A 21274-nucleotide genomic window follows, 5' to 3' on the forward strand; every position below is an offset into this window, starting at 1 on the left:
GTCCCAGTGGTGTCACAAAAGCAGTGGTGGTAGAATGCAGCAGAAGATTCTTATGTTTATTCCATTGTTCAAAGTTAAAAGAATGCAAAATATTAAATGGAGAATTTAGAATAACTGTAGCATTTGCAAACACTGCAATGCATGAAAAGCCAAAAGTGAATTAATGAAAAACTTCAACAACCTATACCAGCTTCACCCTGCCCAGTCACCAACAGCATGGATAGTTTTAAAGTGAACTAAACTGATCTGTTCAAAGTGCTTCATTATATTTTATACACTGGTATCCACTGGGAAATTATTATGGCTTGTTTAAGGGTAAGAGTTTTATTGGCTGGAACTACATATTGCATTAAACATGATGGCACAGCTGAATAAACCAACCTCTCAATTCCCTTTGCCTTTCATAAAATCTAGGGCAACTTAACTGTGTCTTGAGGTCAAAGTGTTGTGTTCTTCCTCACAGGCTGGTGGTGGAGGCAACTGAATCTTCTGGAGCAGTACCTGATTTATTGCAACAGACAAGGCTTCTCTGATAGATGGAAGAACTAAAAACTCGTGCAGTGATGATACAACAAGGATATGGGCAAGTCTCCACAAAATTTGATTTCTCCTGCACAATGTGACTTCTAGACCAGTTCAGAAGTATACAGACCTATTTCTGTGGTGTGCAGTATGCTTGTGGGTTGGGGGAAGTCAAGGGGTCTTCCACTCACTATCTGATCAATGTTTCGCTTTGTATTTTCTGCTTTAAAATATCACAGATTCAGTTCTAGAGACCCAGACCCCCATATTGGACAAACAGGATGATGATCTCACGTATTGCATTAGAATTTAGCTTAGTACTTAGCATATTGACACAATTTCAAGCATCAACAGTGTGATGATGATCACACAAAGTATCTTCTGGTTTGCTGATTAATAAGGGACTTGCAATAAAATGAATAAACCTTGTGAGAATTTTGTTCTCAAGGAAGGAACTTGGTCTTTATCTTGGTGAAAGGAGAAAAGGTTATTCAGCAACAGATGGGTTTTGCACACAGGGAAAAATAAAGCAAAAGGATGCCAATAAACCTGGATCTGGAGTAAAAGGTTTTCTGCTTTTTATGCATTCAGTGAGGGAATAATTATTCATTTATTTGAATTACCCAGCTGATTTTCTGGTGTGTGTCCTGAGTTGTTAGGATTGGAAATGCTGAGGCTGAATAATTCTGTATCTCATTAACAGAATCTTAGCACAGGATGAAGGGAAGGATAAAAAAGCCTTGGATGCCGTACATTGTACAAGAGCTCAGTTGTGGTCCAAGACACTGGTGAAAATACAGTGGTACCTCGGTTTAAGAACTTAATTCGTTCCAGAGGTCCGTTCTTAACCTGAAACTGTTCTTAACCTGAAGCACCACTTTAGCTAATGGGGCCTCCCGTTGCACGATTTCTGTTCTCATCCTGAAGCAAAGTTGTTAACCTGAGGTACTATTTCTGGGTTAGCGGAGTCTGTAACCTTAAGCGTATGTAACCTGAAGTGTCTGTAACCTGAGGTACCACTGTGGAAGTAATGAGTGGTATGAAGGAGCCCCAGTGAGTGGGCATCTTTTCTTCCTCTGCTTACAATGTTTCCTTGGGTTTTACTGGATCTTGTAGACCAAGGGTGGAGAACCTGTGCCCCTCCCTCCGATGTTGTTGGACTTCAACTCCCAGCAGCATGGTCAACAGTCAGGGTTGAAAGGATTTGGAGCTCAACAACATCTTGAGAATCACAAGTTCCCCACTCCTGATGTAGATTGCCCACCTCTTTTTACATATAAACACAAACCATTCATTGAAAATGTGTAACAAGAAACAGATTCATTGTGGCTCAGCAGCCTGTTATTTTTAGCAAGTTTTGCAGTGCCCTTGGGGAACTCATGTGGAATTTCCAGGACAAAAGAGGGTAGCTGTTATGCTGGCATTTGGCACATGGGCAATAATTAAGACAGGAAGGTGGAAATATGGTGTAGAACAGGCATGGGCAATGTGCAGGCCTCCAGATGTTGCCAAGCCCTATCAGCCCAAGCAAGCATGACCAATGGTCAAGGGTGATGGGACTTACAGTTCAGCAACATCTGAGAGGCTAAAGGTGTAGAAGACCTAGTGTAGAACATGTATGAAATGTATGAAAATACATTTACTTAACATGCCAGGGTGGGGCTGCAGGGACCAGACCACACCCTATTATTGGTTGGGTTACCTTCCAACCTGTGGAAGACAACCTCTTAAAGTGAGGAGCCTTCTATACTTAGGAAGAACTCCCTGTGCATTTTAGAACCCTAATTTTTCAGAGCTAGTGTGCTCACCCCTTTGTGTGTCAATTAAACATGCTTGCAAATTCCTACAAAGGGCTAGAGAGGTCAAATGAGGGAGCTCATTTAAAAAGTAGGATGGTTTCAAACAAAAGTAAATAAATCAACAGGCTTAGATGCTCTAACTCAGATTTGGGTTGTGATCAGTCTATTTCATTATACTGGGTTTCATTTTCCCGACTGGGTTACATAACTAACCTATAACTTAAATGCATTTTCTTTTCTCCAACCAATGTGCATTTACAATGTAGTAGTGTCCACATATAGCTGGAATGGGGAATGTGTTGTTGGACTCCACCAGCCTCAACCAGCGTGGCCAAAGGTCAGGGGTGATGAAAGTTATAGTCCAACATCACAAGGAGGGCCACACATTCCCCATCCCAATTTATAGCCTGTCCTTTAGTTATAATAATTTGAATCTAAATTACTGTCCATTGACTCCTTCAAATTAGCACTCAACTTGCAGATCTTTATTTTCTGAAACTAGGAAATGTGTCCTTCTTCAGCAATTCACCAGGCTCTGCTTCCAGACAAAGCCCCTTCCTTTTAACAGAGGCTGAATGTACCCTTTGATCCATGATAATCTCCCTTGGAACAATATGCTTCTTTACCTTACCCCCCCCCCCCAAATTTCATAGCAGCATCTACGCATTCATTACTGGAGCTCCGTATCTAAGACCCTTTCGTATTCTGATAGAGAAGCTACATGACTGGTAAGGATATAATTCTCTCATAGCATATCAGTATGATCTCTCTATTAAAATGATAATGAAGACTCAGCAGGAACAGGTATTGTTTCATTATATCCCACTTGCAGGGTCAACCTATATCCAAAAAGCACTCCACACTGGTGATTGAAATCCTTTAAAAAGCTTGTGACATGGGCAATATAATCTACCAGAAGAAGCCCCCAAATACATTATGAACATCTATTATTTCTGAAGCATGCTTGAAATTCCTTGCCTTTGAGTAACAGATTTTTGACCCAACTGTAATTCAGAAAAGTGATATCCATGTTTTCAGATACTGTGCAAACGTACCATCTGCTCACCGTGCAGAAGATGGCTAAAAACAATGCAAAATGTTATTGTATTGGCAGAGAAGGGCAACAGCCAAAAAAAGGGGGGGAAGGAAAGGAGAATGAAGTGTAAGAATCGAGGGAATTAGCCTTATTCTGTTAGAGAGCCAGTTCACAGGTGCCCTCCAGCCTCCAGACATTCACTGGATGCATGGGTAGGGGAAGTGGGGCTGTGCCCATTGCCCTTACAGACCACACTGTTGTACTCACCACATGCCCAGTACAAAGTCTGAGCCTACACATCTATAGCTGAATGCACGCATGCTCCTCCATGTTGTCATGTGGAGGAGGAGGAGCCTATGCATTTACAGGTGCACATGTGTGTTGTTGTTGTTGTTGTTTAGTCGTATCCGACTCTTCGTGACCCCATGGACCAGAGCACGCCAGGCACTCCTATCTTCCACTGCCTCCCGCAGTTTGGTCAAACTCATGCTGGTAGCTTTGAGAACACTGTCCAACTATCTCTTCCTCTGTCGTCCCCTTCTCCTTGTGCCCTCCATCATTCCCAACATCAGGGTCTTTTCCAGGGAGTCTTCTCTTCTCATGAGGTGGCCAAAGTATTGGAGCCTCAGCTTAACGATCTGTCCTTCCAGTGAGCACTCAGGGCTGATCTCCTTAAGAATGGATGCGTTTGATCTTCTTGCAGTCCATGGGACTCTCAAGAGTCTCCTCCAGCACCATAATTCAAAAGCATCAATTCTTCGGCGATCAGCCTTCTTTATGGTCCAGCTCTCACTTCCATACATCACTACAGGGAAAACCATAGCTTTAACTATATGGACCTTAGTCGGCAAGGTAATGTCTCTGCTTTTTATGATGCTGTCTAGGTTTGTCATTGCTTTTCTCTCAAGAAGCAGGCGTCTTTTAATTTCATGACTGCTGACACCATCTGCAGTGATCATGGAGCCCAAGAAAGTAAAATCTCTCACTGCCGCCATTTCTTCCCCTTCTATTTGCTAGGAGGTGATGGGACCAGTGGCCATGATCTTAGTTTTTTTGATGTTGAGCTTCAGACCATATTTTGCATATAAGTTAAATAAGCAGTGAGACAATATACAGCCTTCTACTGAATTCCAACAGGTCAGTGGGTGGAACCATCAAGTAGACTCAGTGGGAGCATCCCACTTTTCCTCCATGTGTTCAGTGACTTTGAGGTGGACATCAGTGAATTCATTCTAAAAGGCACACTTTAAGATTTTACAGCCTATATATCCATGCTTTACTTTGCTGGATGTAAGAAAATGAATAGAAATTTAGAAAGGCTATCTATTGGAGAGAGGCTCTAAAGATTATAACTTTTAAGGGGGGATTTAATGAGGAAGGTTCTGTCAAAGATGCAGCATAATTAATGTTATGTAAATCAGTTGCCCCTATCATCATTTCTTGTATTAGAAGAATTAATAGACTGTGCAATGAAATTTAAAAAGCAACTCATTTAAAACTGATTAAAGGGCACACATTTAACAGGTAACCTGTAGAACTTTAGGCAAAGACACAATTGATTAAAGCACAGTATTAATTATAAAGTGTTAGACTGTTTGGGATGCAAGAATTCTTATCTTAAGTTGATTAACTAAAGGAAAAATAGACAGCAGCCTTTGTGGCTGGTGGACATAATTATGGTTTGGATCAATAGCAAAGTGCAGAGCTAAATGGATCAGCTTTAGTTTCAGAAAACGACAATGGCTTCTAAAATAAATGTCTGCAAAATGGATCCTGAGATCCCTTGAATGAAACTCCACTCACAGGATGCACCCGTTGGCAGAAGCAAGATCCCAAAGAACTGGTTCATATTATTTGTTCAACTCATTAAATTAAAATTGTTATTCAGAATCCAGTTGCATCTGTAAGTCAAACTTGCTGATTCCTTCTCCACACTGAAGTCCTTGTTCTGGAGACTTGGAAAGGGGGATTTGGCAAAAATCTCTCCCCCTCCCACAATTTCTGCCAGTGGGAACCACTGCTGGATCAGAGACCTTTCCACAAATGCAAGGATCTCTTCCTTTTGCAGAAGGGCAACTGAAAATCCAAGACAGAGATATGTACCATTCTCATGTTGAATGGTTAGAAATATGTCAATTTAATACCTGAAACTGCATTCTGTTAAAAATAGTGGAAATAAGCTTGCCCAAGGCCAAAATCTTTGTAAGTATATAGGTTCCAGAGGACATAAAATATGCCTAGTGGGTAAGACACGAGCTAATTTTCAAAATGTTGGAAGTGTGAACTTGTACCCTTCTTCAGGCAAAGGCAAATGAAAGAAAAGGTAAAATACTGATCAAAGTAACAGAAGGGCAGCAGTGTCATTATTCTTTTTCTGATTAATGGAATCAAACTACACCTTTAAGAATGGGCTTGTGTAGGTGAGTTCATAGTATACAGTGGTACCTCGCAAGACGAATGCCTCGCAAGACAAAAAACTTGCTAGACGAAAGGTTTTTCCGTTTTCGATTTGCCTCGCAAGATGAATTTCCCCTATGGGCTTGCTTCGCAAGACGAAAACGTCTCGCGACTTTGTTTTCTTTGTCTAAAAACAAAGACATGTTTTGTTTATAAAGTTAATTTATTTTCCCTTCAATTTTTGAACTGCTCTTTACAGTATGTGTGACTTTAAAGAGCAGTTAATAAACTGTTGTTGTACCAAATTTGGCTTTGTTTGGACTTTTTTTGACCATAGGAACGCATTAATTGATTTTCAATGCATTCCTATGGGATTTCGTGCTTCGCAAGACGAAAAATTCGCTAGACGACAAAAATTGCGGAACGAATTAATTTCGTCTTGCGGGGCACCACTGTAGTTAGCAGAGATAACTGTGTGGTGAACCACCCTAAGATGTTAACCAAACAAGCAACAACTTTGACTTGCATGCTCCAGTTCTGTTCTTGCCATCAATAACATAGGTAACTAATTCCCCAGAAAAGCTTATGGTCTTTAAAATCTTCTTCATTAGCCTTACAGATGCAACTGGATTCTTTTCATAAGACTGTCAATTTAATTCTATGAACTAATACATTGGGGGGGGGGGTAAGCCTTGTGGGATGTTGGAGTGGTTTGCCTTTTCTGCTCCCTGTCCCGCTGTTGTTAAAAGTGATGCTACACACCACACAGTGTTATCCTGAAAAGGTTTAATATTCTTTAAACAAAAAATCAGAAAGGAAAGACAGGAGCCATAGTAATTCAGTTGTGATTGGCTTTGCCAGAGGGATCAGGCTTTGCTCCCCCTTAGGTAGTGGAGTCTGGTCCTTTAGGACAAGCGGGGCACCCTCAGTCTGCCCTCCCCCAGTCTCCACCCTCCTGCCTCTTTCTTATAACCAGTCCAGGGTGCCGTGGCACTACCAGTTAGCTTCCTCTTGCTTAGCCTCAGTGGGTTTTTTTGTTTTTTGTTTTTGCTTGTGCGGGTTCTCTGCTGTTCATTTGTGTTCCTTTGGTGGTGAGAGAGGTTGGGGTTGGCCTAGGGTGTGGCTGTTCATTTGTGGATGGCTGCGGTGATCTTTGTTTTTGTGTGTGAGTGGGGTGGGTGGGTGTTTTGGATCAGGTTAGCCATATTGATTTGTATGCTGTTGGTGGATTTTTGTCGTTGTCTTGTTGAGCTGTGTATGTGATAAAGGGGAGCCATACTGGGGTGAAGGTGTCTTCTTCTATTTGTCCCTGTGTCAGTTTCAGTTTATTGGTTACTTTTTCTAGTAAGGCTGTTTCCCATACTATTTGGTACCATTGGTCCATGCTTACTCCTGCCAGGTCTCTCCAGTGTCTGGTTATGAATCATAGAATAGAATCATAGAATCATAGAGTTGGAATAGACCACAAGGGCCATCGAGTCCAACCCCCTGCCAAGCAGGAAACACCATCAGAGCACTCCTGACATATGGTTGTCAGGCCTCTGCTTAAAGACCTCCAAAGAAGGACACTCCACCACACTCCTTGGCAGCAAATTCCACTGTCGAACAGCTCTTACTGTCAGGAAGTTCTTCCTAATGTTTAGGTGGAATCTTCTTTCTTGTAGTTTGGATCCATTGCTCCGTGGAGCAGCAGAAATGATGTTTCTGGCTGCTGAGAGTAGGTGGGTTATGAGTTCTTTGTGGTGTAAGTGGGCACTGTTGTCTTGGAAGATGTTTAGTAGGGCCATTTCTGGGGTGATTTCTAATACTTGCTTGGTTATTTTACATATTTCTCGTATGACTGTTACTTAGCCTCAGTGTTGACCTTGTAGAACTCGGCAGAGAGGAAGATGGGGGGAAAACTAGAATTAGATCTGCCCATCATTGGCTTGGGCTCCGCCTACTCTTTGGGCTCCTATCATTCCGCCCTACCAGTGTCGATGCCACGGGAACCAGCCCTGACTGCCCTTAGGGTAACAAAATTGTTGTTAGCAAAATGCAGGAAATTGTTCGCGCAAATAAAATGCAACATTTGGCTGGCTTCATTCCATATCCAGTACTATCAGACCCAACATAACTCTTACTCAGTAGAGGGTGAATAATGCAAAACAGACAAATTCTTACATTAGAAGAGCTGGAGCTACATATCTTTCATGGTATTTCGCTCCAGTTCCTGGAGTGCTCTTGGCAAAGATATGGATCGTTCAAGGAAGTCCTTTTCTAGATGCAAATACTTCTTTATGCTTCTTTGACTGATACTAAATGTAAACCTTGGCTTGCATCCATTTAGTTGTGCATCTGGGAAAGGGGAAGGCTTTTTAATGGGAATCTTGGGGAATGCTGTGGATCTTTTTAAAGGGTTTCTTTTAAGGAAATGCTGCTTATTATTCCGATTTTAGTATGCTGACATTTTCCCTGTGGATAACCACATTTTTGTCTGTGATAGTCTTACTAGTTGTATTTCAAAAACTCAGCAAGACTGGAGCTCAAAGTAATCTGGGTAAAAAATACAAAAACCCACTTTGGTCATATTCATCAGTGTTACGTAGTACTAAGTTTTGATGGCGTGTCACCAGCGAAACAAAATCCCATGGCTCAGGGTTCCTCTTCTAGATGCTACCTGTATTAGGCCTTCTTTATTATATGGCAGTATAGAAATACTTTACACATAAATAAACTCTGTCTGAAACACAAAGGAGACTTCCAGATCCAGTGTGGTGAAGTGGTTAAGAGCGGTGGACTGGTAATCTGGTGAACCAGGTTCACTTCCCCGCTCCTCCATATGCAGCTGCTGGGTGACCTTGGGCTAGTCAGACTTCTTTGAAGTCTCTCAGCCCCACTCACCTCACAGAGTGTTTGTTGTGGGAGAGGAAGGGAAAGGAGAATGTTAGCCGCTTTGAGACTCCTTCGGGTAGTGATAAAGCGGGATATCAAATCCAAACTACTACTCCTCCTCCTCCTCCTCTTCTTCTTCTTCTTTTTCAGAGCTAGACAGATTTTGCTAGTGTTGGGTATACATTAAACAACTGAATGAACAGCTCCCCAAGACATGCATGAATGATGCAGAAACCCTGTGTAGTGCCATAGTCAATGTGGGATGTTGCTATCCAGGGATGCAATCTAAATGCAGTATTGTCAAAAATCTTGGTTAAGTGCTCAAGGCCCACACAAGTAATTAATTCTATTTGACTGAAGTTGGGATGCACTCAGTAATTAATTTTGGGCCCTCTGTTGTTTTGAATGTATAGTTCTGTCGTTCTTGTTAATGAGAAATATCTTTAGGAAAAGATTTTGCTCCTTTGTAAAACAGTAAGAAGCACCGACACTGCTAATTGTTATGTAGGGGAGGAAAAGGACTCACACCAAAGAATGATTAGTTTGTCCTTCCCTTTTCATTTTAACAGCAGAACTAATGAACGCCAAAGACACATTTATGATACTCGCGTAGTTTAACATTTGGTTTTTATTTTAAAAAAATAGCAAATATATTAAGAACACTGACCAGAAAGTTATTAAAAGCTTCATAGCAAAATATGTAGCCAACTCTGTTACAATATAGAGGCTTGAGATTCTAACAGGTTAACACTATGCCTCAATTCACTGGGCAAGTAATGCTTTTGACAAAGAAACACCACATTGTTAGAATATGGAGCTGGACACTAAGGGGGGGGGGGAATCTGTCATTTGTCTTTCACAGTCAACTGGTGTACAACAACATTTTTACATTTCTGATTGTTTAGGGAGAAGCTATTCAAATAATTCCTGAGTTATTTAGGTTAAGTGAAAATATGAAACATCTGCTAAAATGACCAATTAACACTGTGATCCTATTGGCCAAACCACAAGGGGTGGAATGGGTTAGAATAGACTAGTTAGCAAGATTAGGGTCTAACTGCCTTAAGGCAATGTAAGGAAGTTTTCTGGTAGACCTATTCACACTGCTAATTTCTTTAGCAATAACTTTCAACTTCAACGGTGACCCAACTGGAGGAGAAAAAATGTCTGCTATCAGTATCATCATCTTTGCGGCAGTTCACAATGCAGTGCATCCCTGCAGCAAGTAATGTTTTAGTTCTTGAAAACTGTGGTCAACAGCAGGTTCATATTTAATCTCAGCATCATTAATGAATTGCAGTACAGTGGTACCTCGGGTTACATCTGCTTCAGGTTACATACGCTTCAGGTTACAAACTCCGCTAACCCAGAAATATTACCTCGGGTTAAGAACTTTGTTTCAGGATGAGAACAGAAATTGCGCAACGGCGGCGTGCCAGCAGCGGGAGGCCCCATTAGCTAAAGTGGTGTTTCAGGTTAAGAACGGACCTCCGGAACAAATTAAGTACGTAACCAGAGGTACCACTATATTTGTTATTTGAGTTCACACTATAACCAGAAAAAAGCTTTGTTGTACAACAGAACAACCATTCTCCACACATCATTTATTTAAATGCCATAACTACCTGAATTCACTGTCATCCCACTCTTTGACAGGTAGGGTACATACATATTGAAATTTATATCTCTGAAGTGCCAGGTATAGCTATACCATACCTCATACTTCTAAAGAAACACCTAAAAATGCTTTCTAGGTCATGTGGCCAGCATGACTAAACCACTTCTGGTGCAATGGAACACTGTGACAGAAGCCAGAGCGCATGGACACCCCATTTACCTTCCCACCGCAGTGGTACCTATTTATCTACTTGCACTGGCGTGCTTTCAAACTGCTAGATTAACAGGAGCTGGGACAGAGCACTCTGTTGTGGGGATTCGAACTGCTAACCTTCTGATAGGCAAGCCAAAGAGGCTCAGTGGTTTAGACCACAGTGCTACCCGCATCCCCCTAGCACTGAGCCTTATTCAACCCCTAGCCCCAAAGTCCCACATTTAGAACAACCAGCTGTCTTAGCATCCTAGATCTCATGTTTCTAGCTTAATCCATCCCCTTGTCATCATAACAGAACTACAGACAACACTGGTATTCAGTTGATTATAGCAAGTTCACAAAAATTGTTTTCAATCAGCATAGTCTTTCTCGCAAATCAATATGGTAGAAGTTTTTACTAATATTAGACAATGCATTATTACTATCATATGTAAGAGAATTTCTTTGTGCACTCCCTGCTTGGTGTGCAACCTACAGAGAATTTCTTTGTGCATTCCCTGCTTGGAGCGGGGATGAGCTGTTACTACACAGATAATATGCTATGTGTTTATTGCACAGCAGAAATATCCTTGCAGATCATACTCATTATCTACTTTACACTTTGGATTCCAAGAAAAACCATGAACTAGTTTCACATGCCCAAGGGAAACTTTGACTCATTCATGTTGCTCAAAACACTAATACCCACATGGCACACCTCTTTTGAAAGCTTTGAACACAGGTTTTGATACAGAATAGAATCTATATAAAATAGAATCCTATTATTCCTTTGAATAGAATCCTGCTGATATAGAATTCTTTCTTTTAAAAGGAAAACAGTCAATTTTTCCACTGGATATACTGATGGGCTAAATTTGGCTCCACCACAGCAAACCTTCCATCCATCTCCATCTCCAGTTAAAAGCACCATTGTTAAGATGTTGCCATCATTGATGGCTCTGAACATTGAAGCTTATTCAGTCAGCTCGTATTGTTGACTCACAGTAATGAAAGATAGCATGCTTACATAGAAACAAAAAGAGTAATGACTGGGAGGAAAAGGATCTGAGATATGTTGAGCAGTGATAATATACAGTATTGCAATTGTAAATTAAGAAGATATCAATTCTCAAACCACCATCCAATTACCATCCAAGCACGGACACCACCCAATCATCACTATGCCAGTGCAGTGTTTTGATGAACATGCTGCTTGACATTAAGCACTTGGCACTGCAGAGGTGAAAAATAACACCTTTGCTAACACAAGGCCATTTTAATCGGGTAGAAACATTTGGTAAAAACAGGCTTGTGGCAGTTTCACTGGAAAACTAAACCCAAAAAGAATCACGTGTCAAAATGTTTTGTTTTGCTAAAAAATACTGACACATTGATTTTAGTCCCCTGTCAAAACGTTGTCTCAGAAGTTCCACGTTTTAGATTGTTACTCAAAAACTCATCATGTTCAAAACTCAAATTATTATGCGATCTGGAAATCATTTGAAGTTTTTCTTTGTTAGTAAAGTCCTTCTTGACTGTTGCTGATGGCACAAGCAGCCTGTCCATTGGATCTTCTTTGTTTTCTAGTTTCATATAACCTTTACTGTTGCTCCGGTCCAGTCTTGGCCAACTTGGGTGTTTTCTTTGTTCAACTTGGACAGTCAGAGTAGAAGGGCCCCTATCTAAGTCTAGGGATTTTGAGTGCACAGACAAAAGATGCAAAGAGGTGTTAGACCCAAACTGTTTTCTGGCTGCACCAGGTGACAGAAGCTTTCCTGTACTGGGCCCAAGATTCATAGAAGATTTGGATGAGGAGTCTCCATATAAACTGTTTCTTGGTATCAATGTGCTGGAATGTTTGTACATGTCGTTGGTATGAGTTGATGGTATGGGTAGAGAGTCCATGGATAAATTTCTAGGCCTGCCTCTAGTGCTAACAGAATCCTCAGTAATGTTGTCTATACTGGGCTCATCAATAACACAGTTATTTAATTTAATTACAGGTAACGTGAAAGCGTTGATGGAGGATGACACAATTGACTTCGTTTCACACTTTAAAGAGCTGCTACTCCTATCCTCCTTTGACTTTCCAGAGTGAGGGTAAAGGCCGAAGACTGAACCAGAGCGCTCAGTAAGCAAAGGTGGCAGAAGATGAGTAGCGTTTTTGCCATCACTCGCCGCAATTTCATCCTCCTCAGCACTGCTGTCTATTCGAAAGTTGCTTGCGTAGCCTGAGAAGGGTGCAATTGTATTTGCAGCCAGCCGTGACGCGTAAGAGCTTCCGTTGTGCTTGACTTCATTCTCCCCCGCTAAGCCTGTATAGGCCGCAGTTAGCTGCTTCTGTTCGCTGATCCTCAGTGTATGTATGTCAATGACAGTGGAATAGATGTCTCTCATGTGTATGATTTTTGTCTCCTTGTCACGGTTTTCGTGGAGCATAGCATTTGCACAAATAAATATAAAGATTCCAATCCCCATCGTGAAAGGCCCCAACATTTTCATCTTATCAGAATGCAAGTGCTGTTCAAAGAAACGAATTATAATTCCATCTTCTTTTTCTATGACTTGGGTATCATTTAGGGGCAAGCTGTATTCGGACTCCGGAAAAGGCTCCTTTTCAGGCCAATAGCCAAGGATTGCCATAGCAATCCCCAGAAATGAGATAAGCACTCCCAGAACAAGGAAGAATCCTGATGGGGAGTAAAGTCGAATCTTGCCTCGGACCACGACTACATCTGCTCTGGGTCGGCGTTTTACTGGCTTTTGTTCTTCGGTAGCTGCTGATGTTGCAAGATTTAGATGATGCTGGGATCTGGCAGAGTCTTGCCGCTTTAAGGCAGCCAGTCCTGTTATGACTCCTCCTGTTGCTATCATAATTTTTTATTTTGATCTAGATGTGAATACAAGAAACAACAACAAACGTTTTAATAAGGTGAATTAATAAAATAGGAAGCATTTCTTTTTTAAAAAAAAGTCTGTATATTTGCAACCTGTCTCTTAGCCCACCAAGATCTACAAACCACAAGAATTAAAGTCCAAAAATTACCATTCAATGTTCTTCATAACACTGTAATTTCTTAATCACATAATGCCATCATGAAATTTCCTTCGAACTGGAAATCCCAGTTGTAAAACAATAAATGGTGTTGCAATATAGTAAAACAGGCAACAGGAGTATAGAAATACTTTGTCAGAAGTAAGATATCTGGTTAAGAGAAAACAGCAACTGAAACAAATTTGTATCTTGATACCAATTTCTACAGAACTGTGAAGGTAACACGCTACCAATTGTTTACCAGGCTGCAGCAACCACACACCCTGCTCTAGAGATCCAGATGCACATTCCTCACCCACTACTCTCTATAAGGATCTCTTGTAGATGGTTGGAACTGTCAGCTCAACAAACGTGTGTGGGGGGGGGACACCTAGATTCAGTAATCACTGTATAAGAGTTACTTACAGAAATATAATAGTAGTATAATAACTATGGCAGCATTCGAATGACCCTTTTTAAAGTGACAGTGTAGAAATAAGGTAAAGGGTATAAACTGTTGTAAGAATGTATTAGAAAATACAGAAAGAATAAGGTAACAATGAAGTACATTCAACACTAGAAAGGAACTTTACATCGGGTAATGATAGGAAGTCTACTTTACGTTAGTAAAAAGACAGGAAAAAGGGAGACTGTACAAATTTAACCTAAGCTTAATTTTTGTAAATTCATAGAAGAATATTTGTACATGGACACTTTCTTTTTTGTCGAATTGAGTGTGTGTATTATTTATGTTATTCTTGAATTCAATAAAAAAAAATATAAAAAAATATTCAGTAATTGCATCCCCAAACATACGACCAATGGAGTCAGAGCCAACAGAACAATCCGCTCACCAGGAACTCACACCAAATGCTTGATGTAGGCCACTGCTTCTCCTAACGTCGTTCCATCCCATAATGTATATTGAGCATGAAAATGAACTTTGCTGGATCACAATAAACTTACTTTAGCTGGAAAAGGTGTCTGTGCAGGGTGGTGGTAGTCAGTTATTAGTTATTTTGCTTAAAAACATATATTGTATTACACTACACTTCATGTAGCCCGCTTGGCTCCCTACTGTACTACAGAGCTTAGGGCAAGCAAACAAGCTAGGAGACGGCTTGAATGTGAGTGGCGGGGGGGGGGGGACGTCTCTGGTTGAATGCAGTCGAACACTGGTGAGGCTCATCATTTAGACTTCCTAGTGGCAGTGAAGGCATGCCTCCTCCACAAGAGTTCTGGAGGGTAGCAACATGAGAACAAGCCTTTTCTGCAGTGGCTCCCCATTAGTTGAATGCTCTCCCCAGGGAGAGCCTTCATTACATATCTTCAGGTGCCAGGCGAAAAAAATTCTCTTCAAACAGCCATTCCGCTGATTAACATTCTGTGGCTTTTAAAATGTGTTTGCAGGAAGGGGTGTTATTGGTTTGTTTTTTTGCTTTTTAATGGATTTTGTTTTCTCATTTTGTATTATTCTGTTGCGAACTCTGCCCTGGGATCTTCAGATGAAGGGTTGTATACAACCTTAATTAATAATAAACAGATAATTTATATTAGTTAGTCTGAAGAGTGCTGCCTTACTCATACATAGGTGCTCCAACACAGAGCTGGGAACTTGGTCACTCGGGGTTCCTATCTTTATGTTGGAAAACCTGTTTAGCGTGGAAACTAGCCTTTTGTCCTGCACTATAACCAAATTCAGCACCCAGAACAGCAGAGATTTAGATATAAAACCTTATGACAGATGAGGTGGTGTTGACATAATAGATTCAAGGAAATTATGCTCCCATTATTCATACTGAAATCACTGAAAAATTAAAATGGAAGCAACCCAGTTTGCAAAGTAGGAACAGGGGAAGAAAAGTGAGTGTCAGGGGAGAGGATCTCTACTCTGCTTGTTTCAGATTCTCAAGCAAAGGAATATTCTTTGTGGAAACAACTTTTGTATAACTTATAGGTACCTACTGCCAAACAACAGTACGGAACATATTGTGCTTTCTCTCTTTCATACATGTATGTATGTATGTATGTACAGAGCAGCAGTGTATTTGTGTTTGTAACAGGGACTGGTTTCCGTGAGGTAAATAACATGTTGCTGCTCTGTACTTACTCTTAAGGAACAGTGAATCCTGCCTGGAGCAAGCATTGCAGATGCTTAGCAACAAGAAAGCACCAATGCTGAGCCTACAGACCTCTCAGTAGGAGTGGTGGTAGAGCATGTTGCCATGACAGCAGTAGCACAAGAACAAGCGCACTGCTTCTGGCCAGCCTCACAGCAGGGGCACAGAATTAAAACTTGGTGTATCTGTTGCATATTTACTGAGGGGCTTAAAATAGAGCAAAAATGCACCTAGCACTACATTTGTTAGGACCTATTCACACTTCCTGTGACTCCGTGGCACATCAGTGCTTTAACTAGTGTTGGCTACAATAACAAAGTACAATGCCAAGTGTCTATCAACTTTCAGGAGTATGTAGTGGACATGAACCACAGCAGGGATGCAACTTCCTGGTACTGTGACTTAAATCCTTAGGTCAGAATGAGATGCTGCAGGCGATATACAGCTGCCCACTGAAAACAGAAGTCTGTTGCCTCTTCTCTCCCACAGTAAGGTTTAGTAACACAAATCTTATAATGAACTATCACCAAGCTGAGTTTTCCATTCCTCACACAAGCAGCCACCAATGAAGTAGAGCAGGGGCAAGAGCACTAAGAACACAATGTTGTCATGCCACACTTTTGGGGGTAACACTTAACTATGCTACCAAACAGAAGAGGATAAGGTACTGTTCTGCTGGAGGTCCCCATCTCTTGTACTGTCTAAGTCCAGCATTAATCCTCATGCCTATCTGAAACAAAGCCCCAATACAGGTAACTGCATTTGCTGAAATTCATCTCTTATTCTCTCCTCCCCTTCCACTGTTGTCGTCTTCTGCAACCCCTTTCCCAGCTAAAATTCGTTTGTAAGTTCCTTGAGGTAGGAACCTACCCTTCGTTTTTATTACTCTAAAATGCCATGTGTACTGAGGGTGCTGTGCAAATAACGCACAGTGTGTTTGGAAATCTCCCCTTTGTAGTTTATGCATGTACTGTGGCAAATACTCAGTGTCACATATATGGCGAGTCAGTTCTTAGTCTACTTGGTTTGTGGGGATCTTCATACATAGTCTGGTCCTTGAAGCATGCTGCAAATTAAACACATCATGCGTCCAATCTGCCATGGTATTTGATCAAGCTGCTTTAGATGCAGCAGAGAAAACTATACATAGCATATTCGGTTTTGCTAAGGCCTACGATATGATATACAGCATCAAACTATGGAGGTAAGCTTTTCCCAGAATTACAGCTCCTAAAGCGACCATACTGCTTTTAGGACTCTGGAGGAGAATTGCCACCAGCTCTGGTATGATTCCATGGGCCCTGCTGACACTTGTGGAAGGAGCAATGGCCATGCAAGCATTTGGGGAACATACTGGGACCACCAGTGGGTAACCTCCATGGGGAGGATGTATTTGCAGCCCCAACGATTTGCAAGATTCCATCAGCCTCTTTTCAGCCCTCTGCAATTTTATAAAACCTCATTAAGTGTGAAGTTCCCATAGTGTCCCAGAATGAGTGGAGATAGAGTAGCCACTTACACATATCACCAAATAGAGAGAGAAAGAAAGGGGTTTGCATAAGATCTGCATATGTGTAGGTAAACATTTAGAAAGAATTATTATAATTTAAACAAAGCATAATTATCTTACTATTGCTGTTCAGGTATTGCTGATAGGCCACTTTTCCTCTTTCTGATGTTTCTTTGTCTTAAAACTGGTCTTGAACCGGACAGCTCTTCAAATGGAGGACTGTCATTTGTAAAGTAGGGCACTCAGCCACCCTAAGTGAAGCCTGGTATCACCACCCCAAGGTGCTTCTGTGAAGTGAACCAGCCTACATTGCTAGATAATTTATTACAGAAATGCTAAGGATCAGGATCAGGCCCTTTAGATAGCAATTGTAAACACTTTAAAGGTACTTCACACACCACTTTCCCTCAAGTGGCTCTTCACAATCAACCAGGAGAAAAGCAGACAAGGACAAGCGCAGGTGGAAAGGAAACAATGGCCTGGAACCTGAGTTCTAGGAATGAAAGGCAGTGACAGAAAGGGACTTTCCTGCCTCCTCCTTCTTTTTGCCCCTCTTAAGCATTTCTGTTTTTTATTTTCATGTAGGGTAAAAAGAATCATGACCTAGAAAGGCTTCTTTAGTACCAATTTCCCTTTCAATATTATTTTACTTCTTTCTTCCGTCACAAAGAGAATTGGATGCTAAGCAACCTCTAGGATCACAAGCTGGGCTGTCTAATGCTTCTGACTTCATATACTTATGAATTAAGTATTCCTCCCTGTCTTTGTATTTATTTGTATTAATATTTTTAGGGTGCTTTTCCACCAGAGGACTGCAAAGTGTTGCACAACATAACATTCATGGTGGGTGGGGAGGAATGACCACTTTAAAAATCAATACTGATATTTTAAACTTCTTTTTTTACAGTTTTATTGTTCCTTTTCCCTTCCTGATCTTTTCAACCTTCCCAATTGCAAAGAAGATGGGAAATGGATAGTTGGTGGGGTGTTAAGCATAAGGTAATGGTAAAGGTACCCCTGACCATTAAGTCCAGTCGTGACCGACTCTGGGGTTGTGCGCTCATCTCACTCTATAGCCCGAGGGAGCTGGCGTTTGTCTGCAGACAGCTTCCGGGTCATGTGGCCAGCATGACAAAGCCGCTTCTGGCGAACCAGAGCAGCACACGGAAACTACTTGCACTTTGACGTGCTTTCGAACTGCTAGGTGGGCAGGAGCAGGGACCGAGCAACGGGAGCTCACCCCATTGCGGGGATTTGAACCGCCGACCTTCTGATTGGCAAGTCCTAGGCTCTGTGGTTTAACCCACAGCGCCACCCACGTCGCTTATGTTAAGCATACATGGAAACAATTTCTGACCCCCCTTGTTGTGAGTGGGTGGTTTTTAATGTTGACTCATGAGACTGGCAGTGACACCAAGCCTCCTTTGCTAAAGCACAACCAGGATAGCACTTTAAGGCCCTGGACTGTGCATTGGAAGCCACGCCTCCACCTGCCCCTCACCTGACGTCAAAGTGTCATCTTTTGAGGAAGTGGTTCATGGGGAATGGCCTCCTGAGCCAAACTGGTACCCATGCTGGGCCAATTTTGCCTTAATGCAAGAAGTTCTCTACTCCTCTTATGATACAGTTACAGTTTAGAGAAATTTGGAGAAGCTGACACCTGTTAAGTGCATCTGGAGTTGCCCGTAAAACTAGCAGTTTTGGAGATGCCACAACTTTTTGAAAGGTGTCTAGATAGCCAGAGCTTTTGTAATAGGATGTAAGTATTCTAACTGCTCTCTTGGGACTATGATCTCTGCAAGAGAATCGGGGAACATAGTGATGCATGAACATTCCCATCTTCAGCTCAGGAATGACATCTTCCTATCCCCCCAGCCTCACTGAGTGCTTTCGAAAACTGAAGGACTTTTGCAAGTACAGTGGACCTTCTGGATATAAATTAAATTTGTTCTGGGGGTCCGTCCACAACCTGAAAAGTCTGTAGGCAGAGGTGCTGCTTCTGTGCACACACGGCAAAACCCAGAAGTATACACTTCCGGGTTTGCCGCGTTCATAACCCGAAAGTTACGTATCCAGAGGGTCCACTGTACTTCCTGGGGAGGGAATCATTCTTTGGCTCTTTGCATCTGAAAGTCAAGCAAATAAATATTGGCCTTGTATAAAAGCTAATCGGGCTAACTAAGCAATCATCAAGAGGGCATTCTATAACCAGGGTGCCACCACTGAAAAGACAATTTCCCTGATTACTTTCCACTTGATGGCAACACAGAGAGGGGTCTCTGATGTGTATGTTAAAACACAGGAAGATTCGCATGCAAGGGACAATTCTTCAGGTCCCTAGGACTCAAGCAAATTAAGTTATGTAGCATGTTCTCTCTTTAAAAGCCTTTTTAAAAATGTTGTCATTCCCCTTCTACCTTGTAACACTCTCTTCCCTCACTACTGATGCACCTGCCCCCACACAGCAACTATTAAAAGACTGTCCTTTCAAGTAACATTTGTCTTCAGCCCCATCTGTAGCTGCAATTATGTCTCGTAGTCTGTAGAATGCCACTTTTTACTATCTAGCCGTTTCTGTAAATGGAACAGAGACAAAAACAAATAGGAAATCCATTTCATAAGAGGCACAAGCTCTGCTGTGGACTGTCCTAAGCTCTTTAAATTGCGACACTTCTTTCTATTTTGGGAAATAATCTTTGGGTTTTCAACCCTGATTTTCACATCCCAATCTGCTTTGGGTATGTTTTTGCCTTCCAAAGCCCCCAACAAAAATTGTTTAGAAATTAATCTAAAAAAATTTCTATTATCCACAATATATTTATAGGATAATTAGATTAATAAGGGCGGGGGGACATTTCTCCTACTTAGGTAAGGAGTGTTTGAAAAAGAAAGGTTAGGAGAAACTGTTAACTGAAGATGCATTTGCCTTTTTTTGCCAAGAGTGCAATTACTATTAGAGAAATCCTTTAATCTTACTCTAAAAATGGGAATGCACTTCAAATCTCAAAACTATATTCGCAGCAAATGAGCAGAGGAGGAGCAGAGAGGCAAAGAAAATGACAGCACAATACAATGACATAACGGGCAATAATAATAGCTCTTTCTAAGCAGGAGTGGCAGTTCCAGAAGACAATTTTTTGTGCATCATTATCTTTCTTATTAACACAGTAGTAATGCAGATAGCAATATTACTGTGACAGAACAAACAGAACTGGGTGGTCGACCAAAGAACATTCTTTGGGAACCGTCCAGCATCTCTCCATTTGTCTGCTATTTGATGCCACCCCCTGGATTTGCCTCTTGCCATTTCATATCAACAGCACATTTGTAAAGGTAAGGAAAGCAGCGATTCCACCAGGAATTACAGAGTTACAGAAATGCACAAACAGTTGGAGATGTTTATGTGGTTGCCTGAATTCCAATCCACATTCAACAAGGCCTAAGAGACAGGTGCAGTGTTTCAGTGGCTAGACAAGAAGGTTTTAATGGTTGCCAACCTAGCAGTTTGAAAGCACACCAGTGCAAGCAGATTAATAGGTACCACTGTGGTGGGAAGGTAAACGGCATTTCCGTGCACTCTGGCTTTCATCACAGTGTTCCGTTGCGCCAGAAGTGGTTTAGTCATGCTGGCCACATGACCCAGAAAGCTGTCTGTGGACAAACGCTGGTTCCCTCAGCCTGAACAAAATGAGCGCTGCAACCCCATAGTCACCTTTGACTGGACTTAACCATCCAGGGGCCTTTCCTTTTTTTAACTAATGGCTGCAGTTAAGACATGGCCTCCAGAGTTTCAGGAAGGGGTTTCTCCCAGTCCTGCCTGGATATGTCAGGGACTAAGCCAGGAAACTTCTGCATGCAAAGCAGATGTTCTGTCACTGAATCGCAGCCCTTCCACAGGAGGAAGAGGAGCAAAAATAAGGGTGGAGCAAAAAATCCAGGTGATATAATCTGGTAGAGTACTTTCACATGGTCTGTTACTGAGGGTTGTGCAAGAATGATGCAGCCTGCATCATATTCCATGATCTGCCACTAATTAACTCATTACTGTGGTGGTGGTTTCCTCATAAAAATTTGTATACTTGGATCAAAGATCTGGATTTAAAAGCTGTGCATTGTCATGTTCACTGACTATTCCTTCATTCCTCTTTTATTTTCAGAACCTCTTTCTCTTA

General features: G+C 41.6%; 1 protein-coding gene across 2 annotated transcripts in view; it reads right to left on the reverse strand.

Annotated features, from left to right (window-relative positions):
- Positions 1-9238: 9238 nt before the first annotated feature.
- Positions 9239-21274, reverse strand: part of TMEM200A (transmembrane protein 200A) — a 49306-nt gene continuing 37270 nt past the window's right edge. For both annotated transcript variants that reach the window (XM_028723407.2, XM_028723405.2), the window contains exon 2: positions 9239-13328. In XM_028723407.2, coding sequence (XP_028579240.2) covers positions 11846-13312 — 1467 coding nt within the window. In that variant the 5' untranslated portion in view covers positions 13313-13328 and the 3' untranslated portion in view covers positions 9239-11845. The remainder of the gene's footprint in view (positions 13329-21274) is intronic.

Source organism: Podarcis muralis, chromosome 3, assembly GCF_964188315.1.
Source record: "Podarcis muralis chromosome 3, rPodMur119.hap1.1, whole genome shotgun sequence".
Taxonomy (NCBI): domain Eukaryota; kingdom Metazoa; phylum Chordata; class Lepidosauria; order Squamata; family Lacertidae; genus Podarcis; species Podarcis muralis.